This window comes from Eublepharis macularius, chromosome 12, assembly GCF_028583425.1.
Source record: "Eublepharis macularius isolate TG4126 chromosome 12, MPM_Emac_v1.0, whole genome shotgun sequence".
Classification (NCBI taxonomy): Eukaryota; Metazoa; Chordata; class Lepidosauria; order Squamata; family Eublepharidae; genus Eublepharis; species Eublepharis macularius.
This window is the reverse complement of record NC_072801.1, coordinates 62,149,725-62,166,309: the sequence shown is the minus strand read 5'-3', so window position 1 is coordinate 62,166,309 and position 16,585 is coordinate 62,149,725. Positions and strand designations below refer to the sequence as shown.

At 43.9% G+C, this 16,585-nt stretch overlaps 2 protein-coding genes across 4 annotated transcripts; one reads left to right on the top strand and one right to left on the bottom strand.

Moving 5' to 3' along the window:
* Window positions 1–407: 407 nt before the first annotated feature.
* Window positions 408–5,795, bottom strand: TFPT (TCF3 fusion partner). The gene is made up of 6 exons (XM_054994589.1): window positions 5,668–5,795; window positions 4,525–4,753; window positions 3,331–3,401; window positions 3,158–3,227; window positions 2,473–2,709; window positions 408–803 (listed from the first exon to the last, which is right to left on the bottom strand). The coding sequence occupies exons 2-6, from the start codon at window positions 4,747–4,749 to the stop codon at window positions 669–671; spliced, it is 738 nt and encodes a 245-aa protein (XP_054850564.1). The 5' UTR covers window positions 4,750–4,753; window positions 5,668–5,795; the 3' UTR covers window positions 408–668.
* A 67-nt stretch (window positions 5,796–5,862) lies between these two features.
* PRPF31 (pre-mRNA processing factor 31) lies at window positions 5,863–16,044 on the top strand. 3 transcript variants are annotated; one of them, XM_054994588.1, is made up of 14 exons: window positions 5,863–5,951; window positions 7,463–7,647; window positions 8,107–8,167; window positions 8,348–8,431; window positions 9,164–9,261; window positions 9,720–9,826; window positions 10,109–10,278; window positions 11,295–11,452; window positions 11,551–11,640; window positions 11,940–12,067; window positions 12,748–12,820; window positions 13,603–13,731; window positions 14,497–14,595; window positions 15,060–16,044. In XM_054994588.1, exons 2-14 carry the CDS (start codon window positions 7,474–7,476, stop codon window positions 15,186–15,188), a joined length of 1,500 nt encoding a protein of 499 aa, XP_054850563.1. In that variant the 5' UTR covers window positions 5,863–5,951; window positions 7,463–7,473; the 3' UTR covers window positions 15,189–16,044. The 3 variants fall into 3 exon arrangements, with proteins under 3 accessions (XP_054850563.1, XP_054850560.1, XP_054850562.1); XM_054994585.1 differs by lacking the exon at window positions 5,863–5,951 and adding an exon at window positions 6,147–6,471; XM_054994587.1 differs by lacking the exon at window positions 5,863–5,951 and adding an exon at window positions 6,147–6,482.
* The last annotated feature ends 541 nt before the right edge of the window (window positions 16,045–16,585 follow it).

The following is a 16,585-nucleotide window of genomic DNA, read 5'->3' as shown; positions in this document are numbered from 1 at the left end:
CATGAGGGGGTTAGTTGTTGCCTCAAATATTAGTCCTCAGTTGCCTCCCCCAGAATACTAGTAGTGTGTGGCTAAGCTCTTCCCGTGGGAGGCTCAGTTACCTCCCCTCCCCGCCAACAATTAAAGGACTTAGAAATGCCCTAAATACCCATTCCCTCCTCATACCCAATATGAAGTTGTCGTACATCAGAAGCCCCCTGGTCTGGCTAGATCAGGCTAGCCTGATCTCAGAAGCTAAGCAGGGTCAGCCCTGGTTAGTACATGGACAGGAGACCACTAAGGAAGTCCAGGGTTGCTATGGAAAGGCAGGCAATGGCAAGCCACCTCTAAACGTCTCTTGCCTTGAAAACCCCACAGACTTACCATAAGTCAAATGTGACTTGATGGCTAAAAATAAAAATCAGAAGCAGAATCCATTCACATTTTAATACATACTGGTTTGAAGAATTCTATCATACATTTTACAAAATACAGTGCTGTGCACTCCATTTTGTTTTTCCAGACTAAAGCTTCATGGTCCATTTGTTTATGTTCCTTAAAAAAGAATGGGTTCACCCTCAGACAATATTCACTGGACAGCAAAGTGGGTCTGTTCTTAGGCAATTGATACGCGGGTATATAAAATCTCCTCTAGAGGTTTCAACAAGTGGCCTTTCAGAAGTCCACCTTCAGTCAAAGTCTGAACAGGCTCCAGCGCTAGAAAACTTGGGATAATGGAGTAACTTGTCCCGGGGACTCGACTGCTGCCAAGTAGATGCTAGGACATCCTCTTGCTCACAGTGAAAATCCTCTTCAGTCTTTATCTGAAGTTATAAAAAACAAAACAGAAGAGACATGATAGACTTACCCTGACTGTAGGCTGTACATTATTAATGTGTGGTCTATGACCGTAATAAAGATTGATTGATAGAAAGGAAGAGCTGAAAGGGTTTTTCCATTCTTAAAAAAAAACCTGGAAAGGCTAGACCAAAGTTTCCCAACTTCGCTGAGCCAGTGGGCATGTTTGGATTTTAAGAAATAGCTGCATAGGCAGGGTGGGAGAGGGAGAAACCAATCACAAAATGGTTGCCACAGTGGCGGGGCTGATGCTGAGAGTTTCCAAGCCTCTTATTATTTTCATTTAGTCTGCCTTTCTCGCTGGAACCTAAGGTGGATTATGAGTATGATTAACAAAACGTCTCAGTGAATCAGCGAATGACAAGATGTAATATTCATATCTAACAGAAAAGATTCCTAGTAAGACAAAAAAACCTCCTATGGTTGCACTAGAATTAAAGAAAAACCTGAACGCGTGCAGACATCTGTTTAAGGCAACAAAACAATCTGTGTAGGAAATTTTTTCTCTCTAATAAGTCACCTCGAGCCAAACCATTACACCTTCTACAGGAAAGTCCTCCCGAACAATTCTGTTTTGCACATTTTGTGAAACGAAAGAAGTGTGGGGGCCTTTCTAGCACCCTTCTACGATATAACCGTTTTCAAAGGGGTTCTACTTGCCAGCACAAAATGTTATGCCTCCTGAAACTTTCTGAAGAGATTCCTGCTCAAGTGAGGTAAAGTCAGACTGTTGCTTTGGAAAAATAAGTGGGTGCCAGGAAACCCATCAGTGGGTAGGCAAGTTCCGATGGATGCCAAATTGAAGGTCAGAGGGTAGACCTGTGGTACTCACTCTGAGGTTCTCGGACAGCCACCTTTATAATTTTCATAAAGCCAAACAGGTACATGGCGTTATGCCCAGTACGCTACCCACCAAACATACATATACGATAATGTTAAATATAAGTATTAAACATAGAACATAACCTCAGCTGCATCCGCATGATTTTCCAGGTCCTTCCATCCCTGCCATTGGGCCTGCAGCCGATTCATCCTCCAGTAGCAGCTCCTTCAAGGTTGAAACCACCTGCCAACCACAAGTCTCACCAAGCAATAGCCTAACCCCCTTTTCTGAAACATGGCATGGGTGCAGGGTTACCAACATCTGGGGGGGGGGCAGAGTTCTAGAAGTATAGCTGATCTCTAGACTAGAGACCACTTCCCCTAGAGAAAATAGCAGCTTTGGGGAGTGGCCTCTATGGCATCACATCCCTGCTGATCTCATTCCCCACCCCAAATTCCACCCTCCCTGGAACCATCCCCAAATCTTCAGGAATTTCTCAAATGAGAGTTGGCAACACTAGGTGGGTGCCTTATTGGGAAATCGTGATCAAAAGACCCAAAATCATCATGTGAAAGTGGCTCCTGAGCCACTAAGTATCACTGTGTTAGACATCTGTGGAAAAGATTAAAGGCAGGATCCAAAATTTTCCAGATAGTATACTGTATGTGGCTAATGTCTGCAGTACATGGAAGTCACACCCTGTGACTGGCTACCACGACATCAGGAGACATTCCTGAAACATCCCATGGGAAGCTAGGACCATAAAACCATCTATCAAGATCAGTCATGAAAGCTGACAGATTCTCCGGTACCTGAGCAGGGAACTCTTCCATAGGAAGTAAGGCTGGTGCTGCTCGCCGCAACCTTGCTTCCTTTTCCTCTCGTACATGGCGCCGGCGCTTCTTATTGGTTGGCCCCTCATTGGGCGAGGGGCTCTCAGCTTCTTGGGCAGACAAAGGCCCTGGAAGGCGTCTGGAGGTCTCTTTCTCCGGAGGTTCATTTTCTGTGTTGCCAGGTGTTGGGGCATCCATATTGTGGCTTCCTTCATCCTAAAGACAGAACATGATTGAGCTGGAACTTTCCATTCTAATACTCCTTTCCACCTGTAATGAGGAACAATGAAGGAAATTTGCTTTTCTTTCTACTAATATAGGGTTCAGCTACTTGTGGGGGAGGGCGATTGAGTAAACCGGCAAAACTCCCTATAGGTGGATGTGGTTTCTGAGTAGCTGGCCAAAAACCACTTCCAGGTTATGTGCTAGAGGTAAGCAGCAGTTATGGGACACTAAAAGGGATACAGATGGGAGGGAATTGGAGCCTTTAGGAGTAAGTAAAGTCAATCTGGGAAGGCCATAAGATGTTCCCTTGGCAAATGAGGACAGCTGAGTTTTTGTAGTGGGCAGTGGACCAAGAACTGACAAAGGATATGTTGTCCGCTGTCCATCTCCTGTAGACTTAAGATTTGGCCTATTCTGCCTCAAACCAAATATTTCTTACCTCCAGGACTATATCAAGGTGGCCCTGTCTATAGTCATCACCATAGGAATCCAGCACCCTCATAAGAGACCTGAATTGAAGAAAACTTTGTCAAGAAGAAATCCTCAGGAAATTACATCTCCATCTATTTTCTTGCTAGCAAGAGGTCTACAAACAGCAAGTAATGACTTCACCTCCTTTCCTGTTTGAGCCTCAGTGTTATTCTCTGGACCTGATGCAGCCGATTTAACATCCTCTCATTCACCTGTAATTGTCATTAGAATTCAAAGGAAAACATTAGAATTGTACTTATTTAAAACATTGATGAGACCGTTTTACTCCCAGATAACTGGGATACACAGTGAGGAACAATAAAATCAGTGCAATGTAGCATAATTGTAAGAGTAACAGTATCAGAACTAAAATCTAATCAGCAAACACAATCTTTCAAGATATCCATGAAGCAATCACCTCAAGGAGCCAAAGGCTCTTCTGATAATTTTTTTTTTTTACAAGCCCTCCAAAATTGCAAAATATACAGATCTTCTTCTCATTTCCTTCAGGAGCCTATTCCACAGCATGGGAGCGCCTCAAATAAAACCAGCTCTATTCACCCTTGTCTTCTCTCCCTCCATTTAATGGCCCTGATTCCCAGTCTCTACTTAATAACCTTTGCTATTTGGCTTTAACTGAAGATGCTGAAGACTGAGGGCCAAACTACAAGTGACGCCTGACACTAGTTGGACACTTGTCAGCTTCCCTCAAGTTTTGATGGGAAATGTAGGCAGCTTGGCGGAATGTTGGACAAGTGACAGTTGAAAAGTCCATTGGACAGCAGTTGGAGAGCCAAGCTGCGAGACTACATTTCCCATCAAAACTTGAGGGAAGCTAACAAATGTCCAACCTGTGTCAGGCATCACTTGTAGCTTAGCCCTCAGTCTGCAAACTTCTGCAGGCAAACATTTGCTTTACTACTGAACCACAGTCACTTCCCAATGCATTATACAGATTTTTTTTTAGTTACTGAATTATAAGGGTATTTAGTGAGGAATGTCAGCCTTCCAAGGGATCATTGATTCACAAATGCTTTTGTTAAAGGTCCTTCAATTAGAGAAAAACAAAAGCACAATTCACAGTGACAAACATGTATTAATTGCATCTAGCTGGTACAATACAATTCACCTCCCATGTCAGCTCTATGCCCATTATACATTATAAATCTGTACTGTGGTCTAATTTTTTAAAAAATACATACCGTAACCCACTTGGGTAGCTTTTATATTTGTAGTTGTTTGATTTGCAAGTTGGATTTTATTGAGTCTGTTTTGTTTATTGTTGTAAGTCATTTTGATTTTTGGTTGGGTGGGCTAGAAAATTTAAATAAATACCTGCTCTAATTCTTTGCAGCGCCGAGCAAGTGCCTGGCATTTGCGTCGTGTCATTTCCTGCTGCCGCAACACTCCTTCTTCCTCCTCCTCATCCTGCAGCCCCCCATCAGCAAACTCCACTTCTGTCTCTAGCTCACTCTCAAGGATGTTACCACCAAAAAGAGGAGGCAATGCCAATTCTGAGCCAGGTGGCACTGAAAATTCTTCAAATCCCACACCTGCCATGCTCCTGAGCAAGAAAGTATGAGGAAAAGAAAGTGACATATTGACTCATGATCATCTATTCATGAGTTCCACCACCTCCCCAGTGTGAATGGTTAATGGTGAGGCAGCAGCTTTTTCAAAGAACAACATATTTCCCAATATCTCCTCATACCCTGCAACATTTGACAGACTAAATAAGAAAGGATTTTTAGTGTAACATTTAACAAATAAGTCAACCAGTCTAGAACTTCACTGCCAGGGATTTTTAAAGAAAACCACCACTACTGAAATATATTTCTCCCCACAACTGCCCCCATAGATGTGCTTATATATGTCCCCACAACTTCCCCCAACATACCCATTATATATTTGTATACCCAGTATCAAATACTCAGATTTTCTGAATTTCTGTGCATGCAAACAAACTTACTCAAGTGGCCTTGGGTAAGCCACTCCTCTCAGCTCCAGTTCCCCAGCTGTATTGTGAGGATAATAATAATACTGACTTTGTTCACCACTCTGAGTAGAGTACTAACAGAGCGATATATAAGCACTGTTATACCCAGTTATAGTTAACCCAGTAAAAAATTGAAATCCATTTTCTAATTAAAAGTGAGCCCACCCAAACAGGTGCAACCTATAGAGAAAATACATTGTGCAAAATATCAGCAGTCTGAACACAGAGCGAGATACTGCTAATTCCTCATTTATGTATTCGTTAGGATTTTTTGCCATCTCGATGGCGACAAAAGGATATAAAACAACACAACGTCAGAATAAGAAGGACGTAAATAACAATTGATAGACTCAGACCCTATTAAACACCCAACTGAAAAGGTTTGTGAAAGAAATTCAAGCTCCCGCTTTGGCGAGTCTCCAAAGGAAGAACTGAACAGCGCCCAAGGCGTCTCTAACTAATCCCCACGCACCAAAACCCACCTTTATGCCTCCCTTCGCACTGTCAATGAGTCCTCGAGGGATGCAAACACAAATAAATCGTCGCGTGCTGATGACGTATACAGTACTCTAGCAACCGCCCTAAGCTCGAGCCGAATGAGGGGAAGGGACATGAAGAGGAGGGTGTCGCGCTCCAGTGAGGTACAAAGACCTGAGGGCCACACTATCGCCGAGGGTCTCCACATGAAAGAGGCTGTAGCAGATTGGAGAGGAAGCCGGTACTTGCGCAGCAATGCGTCATCTCACGTTCACCAAGACTATTAAAGGTAGCATTTTTTTTACAGTTTGAACTTCCGGCAAAAATTGAAATCATGTTGCCGCTCTAGGCCTTCATTTGTCTATAGTAAAATCATACTTTCAGTTGAGTTTAGCGTGTATAAAACGTTTCCGGTTTATACAGGAAGTGCTTGTTAGGTCGGCTGTGGTGACTCGCTTAGGTCGGAAGATACCATTGAGATAAAGGGGTAGCGCGGTCTCTTCGGTCGTTGTTAGGCGTGCGTCCAAGCGGAAACTGGAAGTGATTTTTCGTTTACCGGTTTTTACTACCGCGATGTATTACCGTTGTGGTACGAGAGGTGCTATCTGATGACGATTTTGAGAGCGACGGAGGGGCGTGAGAGTGGCGCTTTTGTGGAGAGGCTGAAAGAGAACGCGGCGCCGTTGCTTGTAGGAAGAGCGGCGGGATTAGACGCTGCTGCTTGCTGAAGAGGCGCCTCAAGAGCAAAAACTGAAGCAGCTGGAAGAAAAGAAATTCGGAGTTCGGTGACGGCGGTGGCTCGTATTCGGGTTGGTGCCTGGTGTGTGTGCTCTGGTTGCCAACCTCCAGATGCTGGCTGGAGAGCTGGACATCGTTAACGTCCAGGCCACAAAGATTAGTTCCCCTGGAGTAAATGGATGCTTTGGAAGCTGGACTCTACAGCCATTTATAACCTGCTGAGCTCCCTCCTGCCCCCAAACACAGCTCTCTTCAACCCCCACTGTCCAAATCTCCAGGAAATTCTCAACCTGGTGCTGGCATCCCCTGTGGAAATGGGAGGACTTAGTCTGGTCTTGAGAATGCTTTTATTTTGAAGCACAGTGGGGAAATTGTGATGCGTAAAGATAAGATTTGTCTCTTCAGGTGTTAGCTGGGAAAGAAGATGTCTTAAAAGGGTTTGGAAGACTCAGAACCTGGTTGTTGTGAATAAGCAGGCTAGCACGAGAGCTGGTTGGAAGCCCCATTTCCCAAATAGGGAAACTAGAGCAAGATTTGTGTTTTCTGGGAAATGTTCACATTTATGTTGGGAGGATGTTGAGGGAAAGCCAATATTCATCTCATAAAAGCAAACTTAGTGGCTAATTGCCCTCTGCACTCCTAATTTGTACATGAAGGTGCCAAGCAGGACTGTTACACCTGTAAATAGTTTCTTTTTTCTATTCCTGTGTGTAAATAAAAGTTCCTTTTTTCCCCTCTTCATGAGTGGATAGAGCTATTTATTGTCAGGGTAGAAGCAGCAGCAATGATAAATATTGACGGGCTGAGGTAGCAACAGTAGAAAGAGAGAGTTGCCTTCATTGTAGAATGGAAAGGGAAGATTTTTAAGAATTGTAGAAGAGCTGGAGGTGAAATAACAATTGAGGAATCTGCAGAATGAGTGACTGGTGTTAATAGATGCAAATGCTGCTTTCTATGGATGTTTTGGGCATTGTTGCTATCTGCTAGAGTAGACAACTGGAAGTGCTAGATCAGGATACACAAGGAAGTTTTTCTGCTCTGCCATTCTTTTTTCCTTTGCAGGCTGATCCACCATGTCTTTAGCAGATGAACTTCTGGCTGACCTTGAGGAGGCAGCTGAGGAAGAGGATGGAAGCTTTGTGGATGAGGAGGATGAGCCTACCATTGAGGATGTCCAAGAGGAGATGCAAATGGATCTGGCAACCGATTCAGTCAAGAGTATTGCCAAGCTTTGGGACAGCAAGATGGTGAGAAAAATGAGCTTGGGCACAGGACCCCTTTTGGTCTAGGTCGACATTGGCCAACTTGATATGTTTAGGAGTGATATGTTTAGGAGTGACTCTATGTAGCTGAGACATGATGGTCTACAATTTATTGCTAAGGGTTATATTGGTTAAAAAAATCTGTACCATGTATCTACTGAATGTAACATCAGGGATTCAATATGCCAAAGGCGTTTCTGTCAGACCTTCCTCTATTGGCCTTCGTAATAAGAATTCAATGTATAACAGTCCCACTTCTCAGAGGAGAGAGTGTATGTAGCTTAGCGGAGTGATTCAAAATAAGGAACTGCTTTAAGATCTGCTTTAGTCAGCTATTCCTGTCATAGATGTTGGAGTACATAGAGGGGTTTGACTTGGGGGTTAACTTCGCAAGTGGCCTCCTCAGAGTAAGGCTAACATATTTTTTTCATGTTTTCTGTGCAGTTTGCTGAAATCATGGTTAAGATTGAGGAATACATCAGCAAACAACCGAAAGCATCTGAAGGTACCTAGCTGCTCAAGTTCAGGTTTCTCTTGAAAGATAAATTTGTGCAAGCTCTCCCCTGACACCATTTTATCAGTGTGGCAACTGCTGTAGGTCTTTGCTGTGCAGTATAAGGCACACATACACATAGCTTTACATGCCACAAATCGTTTTTGACTTTGCTTTTCTCCCCCTTCCTAGTTCTAGGCCCAGTTGAGGCTGCTCCTGAATACAGAGTCATTGTGGATGCCAACAATCTCACGGTGGAAATTGAGAATGAGCTGAGTGAGTGCAAGCTCAAGTTGACAGCTTTTGATGGAGGGAGGAAGTGTAATATAACACCTACTGCTCAGTGATATGAAGGAAGCAGATTGAGAGACTGGATTAACTAGCAAGAGAATGTGGCTAAGTAAACAGGAAGATGGAGGATTTAAGATGGGGAAGGTTTTGTTTTTATTTCTCTTTTCTCCCCAGTGGAGACTCAAAGAACCTTGTTCTCTGCTCCATTTTTTCTTAAAACAACAACCCTGTGAGGTAGGGTAGGCCGCGAGAGAGAAAGTGACTGGCCAAAGTGACTTGCACAACATCGTGGGGATCAAAGACAGGTTTTCCTAGATCCTAGTCTGATATTCTAACCATTACATCATCCTGTCTATCCATATGTATGCCTTGGGTCATTGGTGATTTTGATGGAAGCTCTTGCTCTTTCTGCCATGAATAATTGTCTAGGCTGGCCAAATCCTGAGGAGGCATACTTCCTTGCAGCACTAGACAATGTATTTATTATATTAGATTTTTAGTCCGCCCTCCTTGCCGAACAGGCTCGGGGCAGAACACAACATTTTAATTTACATAAAAACACATAAAAGCAGATAAAACATTACAATAAAATTTAAAACACTACATACAATAAATAGGACAATATTTTCCCAGTGACTTGATTTTGTTCTCTGGATTGTAAAGAAATCTTGGGTTGCTTTCTGCCTTCATGGGCATCTCTTTACCGTTTCTCCTTAGACATCATTCACAAGTTTATCCGGGATAAATACTCCAAGCGATTCCCGGAACTGGAATCCCTTGTCCCTAATGCTTTGGACTACATCCGAACTGTAAAGGTATTGGCTGTCTTGAAATACTTTGTCTGATTAGGTTTGCATTGATGAATAGCACACCACCCATCTGCTTAGTTATGAAAGCACTAAGAAACATTAGAAGGTCCCTTTAGAATCTTTTGCATTTTGTCAATTAGCTCATGTAGTAAGAAGTGATGATTCTCAGTGCAGTAGCAAGAGAACTGAGCTTGGGTATGGGAGCCAGGGATTGATGCTGGGACTTCATGCAAACAAAGCACATGCTCCACTGCTGAGCCTTGGCTCATTCCTTCATGTTTTTCTACAAAGGCAGAGTTTGGAATTTTAGAAGCAGAATTCTTCAGGGGAAGGTCCCAGAGTTAAGTTTTGTTTGCAGTATGTTTGCAATACTTCCTAACCTAGCATGTTCAGAGTTTTATATATTTTTTTGTTCTGCTTCAAGAAATCCTCTTATTTCTGCTTGAAATGTTTGTCACTTGCAGGAGCTGGGCAACAGCTTGGATAAATGCAAGAACAATGAGAACCTTCAACAGATTCTCACCAATGCTACTATCATGGTGGTCAGTGTCACAGCGTCCACTACCCAGGGGTAAGATGGGCACTCTGGGAACCCAAAGGGATGTTTGAGAGGGTGGGAAGAGATTGTGATAAAGGGCTGAATTGATATGAAATGAAAAAAGCGGGCAATGACAGAATGTCATTGGGGGGGGGTGTCCTTAAAGGTTGGTGGGGTGAGAGACAGAAAAATTGCAACACATCAATTCCAGGTAGGGCTTTTTAAAATCTTACTAGTCTTCTAGGAGGGAATGTGGTGAACTGAAGTGGGATGGCTGAGCAGCTGCACTCAGGGGTTGCGTTTCTCTCCCTGCAGGCAACAGTTAACAGAGGAAGAACTGGAGCGCATTGAGGAGGCCTGTGACATGGCCCTGGAGCTGAACCAGTCCAAGCACCGCATCTATGAATATGTGGAGTCCCGCATGTCCTTCATTGCCCCCAACCTGTCCATCATTGTGGGAGCCTCCACTGCTGCAAAGATCATGGGTGAGGCTCCGGAAGTGTTGGCTTTCATCAGAAATGTGTGAATTTAGCATGTTGGGGGGGGGAGTTTATGGAGTGGGGGCTGTTCTTTCATACATTGGGTGTGAAACCTGCATGTTCTCCCTTGTGTTTCCCTCATGCAAGAGAAGTGAAGCATGAAATTCTCGAGTAGGGGGTGGGGATGTGAACCAGGCCTTCAAAAAGTCTACATTTCTTCTGTTTTTGTGTACTTGGTTACTGTGGAGATTCTTTCCTCCCTGGTGATTTTGTCTGTAACTTAGGTAATCACCCGAGGCCCTCTTTTGGGTGAAGGTTACTGCCCACCCCCCGACACCTTCCACCTTCTTTCCTGACATCAATGTGTCGGCCAAAAAAATATTGAATTTCCTCAGGCCTCCTCCTGGATGCTGCTGGCTTTTCTTACTGCTGCTTTTGGTTTTTGTCACAGCTGTATATCTTGTGGTGTAGCTGATTTGAAAACAGTTACTCTGATAAGATTTGTTTGTATAAGCCTCTGGGAGCAATTCTATGAAAAGGCAGCATATAATGTATTATCTTAAATATGTAATCTTCCAGTCTACCTTTCCAAGAGCTGTAGCTTGTCAAGGCAGGAAATGGTGACATAAACACTCATAATTAAGGAAGTGGAAACCCACTGTTCTGTCAAGAGCCATGTAACAAAATGTGCCGTATCGTGAACCTCTGATGAGTTCTGGCAGATCTCCATGGGAAAAAGAACGGAAGGTCCTGCTCTGTGCACTAAATCTTCACCCTTTGGAACAAGGCATTTGCAATAGGATTTTGTTTCCACTGGAGGGAAACGCCAGGAATGGATGGTCTGAAAACTGGAAATGTTGGCCTCTTTAATAATGATAATGATGATAAATAATAATAATCGCTTTATATACCACCCTTCAGGACAACCTAATGCCTACTCAGAGCAGTTTACAAAGTATGTCATCATTATCCCCACATCTTTGTCTTGATGTGTGCATCCTCTGTTGCCCTCACTTACCAAGGTATTGCTGGTGGCCTCACAAACCTCTCCAAGATGCCTGCCTGTAACATCATGCTCTTGGGAGCCCAGAGGAAGACTCTGTCTGGATTTTCCAGCACTTCCGTCCTGCCTCATACCGGCTACATCTACCACAGTGACATTGTACAATCATTGCCTCCGGTATGTGCTGTCCTGCAGCTCTGCTCCCTGTCCATTGCTTTTTTGGCACCTTCTTAGTGATTAACAAGCCAGTGTTCACTTTACTTCTCCCCTTGCAGGATCTACGGAGGAAGGCCGCTCGGTTGGTGTCTGCAAAATGCACACTGGCAGCACGTGTGGACAGCTTTCATGAAAGTGCCGAGGGAAAGGTGAGGGATATAGCATGAGGAAGTTAGTACGCTGGGGGCAGGAGCAGAAGCCAGAGAACAGCTCGGGAGGTGAAAAGTGTACAAGTGGGGCTGGGGTGAGGTTGTGCCTGGCAACAGAAAGGCCAGAGTGGTGATGATGGGAGCCAAAATTCACTCATTATTTTAGAGCAAAGGTAGGTTAAGACTGCAGTTCCTGACCGTTCAGAAGTGCGAAAGTATGAGATGGAGTGGGTGGAGGGGAGAGATGAGATTTATTCCTGTAATCCAACTCTCTCCCCCCACTTTCCATTACAATCCAGGTTGGTTATGATCTCAAAGAGGAGATTGAAAGGAAATTTGACAAGTGGCAGGAGCCCCCTCCTGTTAAGCAAGTGAAGCCCCTGCCTGCACCTTTGGATGGACAAAGGAAGAAACGTGGAGGCCGCAGGTATGGGGGGAAGAAGAGGAGATGCCTTGAAGGGGGATGCTGACTGATCTGATCCAATTAAAGAAACAGGGAAGGACTGAGAGTCAGGCATAAGAGTGCTCCAACTCGTGTGAAGAGGGGAGATGTAACTTTTTTATTCAGCTTTCATAAATTTAAGTGTTTGTTACATCAGCTTTTATTTGTTCCCAGAAACTTAACAATTTGTCTTGCTGTTCTTCAGCACCTGTTTTTCCTTCAGAACTGAAATAATTACAAGTACTTACATCTAAACTGATTTTACGTCATCAAAGCAGTTTTATTTCTCTGTTCACTGAACACGGGGTGTGCAGAGGGCCGGTGTGGATAGACAGGCTAGGATCTGGGAGACCCAGCTTTGAATTCCTGTTCTGCCATGGAAGCTTGCTGGGTGGTCTTGGGCCAATAGCACATTCTCAGCCTAACATACCTTGCAGGGTTGTGAGGATAAAGTGGAAGAGAGGAGGAATTGTATTAGCTGCTTTGGGTCCCCATTGAAGCAAAATGCAGGGTGTAAACAAGTAACTTAATTTGTGGATCCCACACTTAGTTGATTTCCACTAGCTTCAACTTGCTTTCATGCCAAAGGTTATCTTGTTCACTCCCAGCTTTTTCTTTGGTGCTAGTTTCTCTCCTTAATATAGTGCCTGCTTTTATTCCTTCAGGTATCGTAAGATGAAGGAGCGTCTCGGCTTGACAGAAATACGAAAGCAGGCAAACCGGATGAGCTTTGGAGAAGTAAGAAATCTTGTGTATGATCTTTTTGTGTAAGACTCCCTACTAGTTTTGGAGAATGGATGGTGCCTTAATACTTGGCAGAACTTGGGAGTAGGAAGCAGGACTTCTGGGTTCTGTTTCTGTGTCCAGGACAGATACTTGAAGGCTGTTTCACATGCAGTGTAAGGAGAGCGCTTCTGTTCTAGAAGCTGCATATGCATTTTGCTGTTTGCAAGTCTGTTACGCTTGTGCGCAATGTACATAGTTGCACATAACTGTAAAGTTGGCTTTTCACTTTTCCTACATGGAAGCTTGTTGGGGGAAAACATGGAAAGGGTGTTTGGAGGTATGATCCAGTGAATAGGCAGCTTGGTTTTATTTATTTATAACATTAAAGCGGCCATTTCCTCCTGTTCTGAATTATTGGTACATAAGTGAGAGGGCCTGGCCCATGATGTTATCTGCAATCCTTTCTCTGGTCATATTGCAGAATTAGTGCGGGAATGTCCTAATTTGATTTCTAATATACTCTGGTATTGACCTTACTGAATCCCAAAGCACTTAGTCACAATGTGAGTGTGTGGGGAGGGGGTGTCTTTACAAAAGGAGAAGAGGCATTGGTTGGCTTCTTTTTCCCTCTTCTGAGTTGCTCTTTCCATCATTTGTCTGGCTAGTCTTATTTTTTACATGTCTTTTTAAGACTGCTCTTTAAATTTGTTGTCCTGAATTTCTACCTTGCACCAGCAACTTCAACATGTATCTGACTCCTTTCTCACCTTTTCCTCGTTCCCTCCATTTCCCAGATTGAAGAGGATGCTTACCAGGAAGACCTTGGGTTTAGCCTGGGCCACCTGGGCAAATCGGGCAGTGGCCGTGTCCGACAGACACAAGTCAACGAGGCCACGAAGGCGCGCATCTCAAAGACTTTGCAGGTTAGGAGGCAGGGATGGGGGTGAATGAGAGTGCCAGTCTTAGAGAAGGCACTGCCAGTCCTGCCTTCTCCAAGTCAGTAGCAGCACCAAGCCCTTGGTGGTGATATCTACTTGCATCAGCATTGTTGATAATTGAGATTAAGTTAGTATGCTAACAGTGAAATCCTAAACAGAGTTACTCCAGTCTAAGCCCACTGATTTCAATGGGGTTAGACTGGAATAACTCCTTAGGATTCCACTGCAAGTGTACTGTTGAGTAGGACCCCAGCATAATCATATGGAGTATCTCTATCCTGGTTTTGCTTCAGATTCCCTAATGATCTCCCAGTGCTTGATGCTCCATCAAGCTGACCTTGAAGTCAGTTCAGAAGCTTTAGCTGACACAATCAGGCAACTCCTTTGGTAACATTAACTATTTAGTTTGATAGTTGGTGTGCAAATTTGAATGTAACTAGATTGTTTGAGCGGAGCACAAGAAGAGTTCCTTTTAATGCTAAAATGAATATAGCTCACCTAAGCCTGTTTGTGACTAGAGCCTGAATAATTAAAAACCCGTGGAGGAGGAGAGATGTTTGATGGCTGGGAATCAGAACGGGGGTTAAATTGCCTTCTGGTACCAGGGAAGGCAACAAATGCCCTTTAGCTATCTGAACTGCTTGTTCACCCCAGAATTGGCTGCCTTTTCTTTGTTTTAGCTTCTTTTCCCTCTCCACTACATCATTTGCAAAGCTCATAACAGCTCTTTTGGTTTGTCCTCCCACTCAGCGCACACTCCAAAAGCAGAGCATGGTGTATGGAGGGAAGTCGACCATCCGGGACCGCTCCTCGGGTACTGCCTCCAGTGTGGCCTTCACTCCTCTGCAGGTAAGCCACTGTGGTTGGGCTCACGTGTTTTTTAAGTATCAGTAACTGAGACTGAGATCTGGCAAGGGATGAGGGGGATAGGAAGGTTTAGAATGTGTGTTGTGGGATGCAGTGTACTTAGCACTTGTGCATGTTAGAGAATACTTTTATAGAAGGCATGGTGGGGGAGGTTGAGTCACAACAGTGGAGCACTCTGTCTTACACCTCTGAATTGCCATGATCATCTGTGCAGTTTTTGATGTTGGTAAATGCAGGTTCTGCTGTTAGCCACAGCTTAGAAAGCCTCTGTATTCGTGTAAGCAAAACTCTCAAAGAAGGGGCAGTAGCCTTCACTGGTGTTTTGTCTTCTCCCTTTCTTTACCAAGAAATGTCTTGCAGGTGGTTTTCTCCTGTCCAAGGCATGCAGGCTAAGGGCTGCTGTCACTTGCCCTCAGAAACTGATTTTCTCTCTGCCTTTCCCCTAGGGTTTGGAGATTGTGAACCCACAAGCGGCTGAGAAGAAAGTAGCTGAAGCCAACCAGAAGTACTTCTCCAGCATGGCAGAGTTCTTAAAGGTGAAGAGTGAAAAGAATGGAATCATGTCCACCTCCTAATGTGCTCTTCCTTCTGGCATGGACGCTGCTTGTGTTAACTGGCAGTCAGAACAATAAAACAGATGCAGGCAGGAGAGGCCTGTACACAAGAGGTGAACCTTTTCTCTTGGACTAGCAAAGACTGGACAGTTCTGAAGAAATGGATGTCATCTCTGGACATCCTGGGCCAAGTCCTCTTTTTTTTTTTTAACCAAAAGGATCTCTATAGAGAACCCTCTCCTCTTGTTGCAGCTGTCTGTTGCATGATAGAGAACAAAAACCTTCTCCCAGGTCTCATTCCAAATCAGATTTGTTGATATGAGCTTTTTTTTAATGGCTTGGAAGGGCTAACTAAAAGTAGCAGCTGAGAAATGATCCTTCTGTATTAGACTTCAGCTGAAGCCACACACATACACACAGGGGTCCTTTAAATATACAAGAATGAGTAACTGTTAAGAAGTGTAAGTGATATGGAAGGATTTGAAGATAACTGTCAATTGTGGCTCTCCCTGTAGAGTGCCTAATCAAGAGATCACATTTTCTCAGTGTACAATTTTCAGCTCATTGGGGTTGGGGAGGCAAATGGCATTTCCTGGGTGTGGTGGGCGCTGTGCCGCCTAGAATGTATGATATAGATGCCAATAATTGCTGTTACCTGACTTTTTGCAAGAAGTATGTCTTCTTGCAAGAAGTATGTCTAGAAAAATTGCATTGTATGTTTAGATTTTTCCTAGTCTAAATTTAGGAACTCCGAAGTCTTGGCATAAAAGTAGCAGCTGGATGTGTGGGATATGTATTTAAACAGCTGTAACATCAAACTTTTATTTGTCTTGATGTGTGAAATTTTTCGGAACAAATAGAACTCCATTGGAACCTGTGTGCAATTCAGTTCTTTCGTAATGGCGGGGTCAAGTGGGCAGAACTAAGGGAATTCTTCAATTTGATCCTGTGGCTTGGGTCATGTTTGTTTATAGTTTATGACCTGAAAGCTTATTCTGCACAATTCTCTAAAAATATCCCACCTTTTGCCCGGAGCATTACCATCCTGCATGGACATAGAACTTGAAATCATGAAAAGGCTTAGCTTTGATTTTTAGTCAGCAGGCCATAGTACTTCATAATTCACTCTGCTGGTGACTTGTGTGTGGCCATCACAGCACATTTTTATAATCTGTTCCCACGTGTCTTGGCCACCTTTCTGTCCCTACCCCTCAGTTAATACACAGCATTCTTCCCTCCTGAAACTGATGGCTGCCCTGTAGCGACCAACCTTATTCTTCTTATTGTGATAAGATTGGCCCTTCATCCTGAGAGATATACAGCTTCCATAGGGTGGTGCAGCAGGCCAGGCGAATTGGTAGAGGGCTTGTGTTCATTTTGCCATTTGGTTGACCAGAAGAAATTTAATCAAGACAACT

Coding starts and splice junctions, on each gene's coding strand:
- PRPF31 (XM_054994588.1), top strand. CDS start 7,474: ATGTCTTTAGCAGATGAACTTCTGGCTGACCTTGAGGAGGCAGCTGAG. Junction 10,279..11,294: donor CACTGCTGCAAAGATCATGG/GTGAGGCTCCGG, acceptor TCACTTACCAAG/GTATTGCTGGTGGCCTCACA. Junction 12,068..12,747: donor AAGAAACGTGGAGGCCGCAG/GTATGGGGGGAA, acceptor TTATTCCTTCAG/GTATCGTAAGATGAAGGAGC.
- TFPT (XM_054994589.1), bottom strand. CDS start 4,749: ATGGCAGGTGTGGGATTTGAAGAATTTTCAGTGCCACCTGGCTCAGAA. Junction 3,228..3,330: donor AGGCTCAAACAGGAAAGGAG/GTGAAGTCATTA, acceptor TCTTCAATTCAG/GTCTCTTATGAGGGTGCTGG. Junction 804..2,472: donor TGGAAGAGTTCCCTGCTCAG/GTACCGGAGAAT, acceptor TTATAACTTCAG/ATAAAGACTGAAGAGGATTT.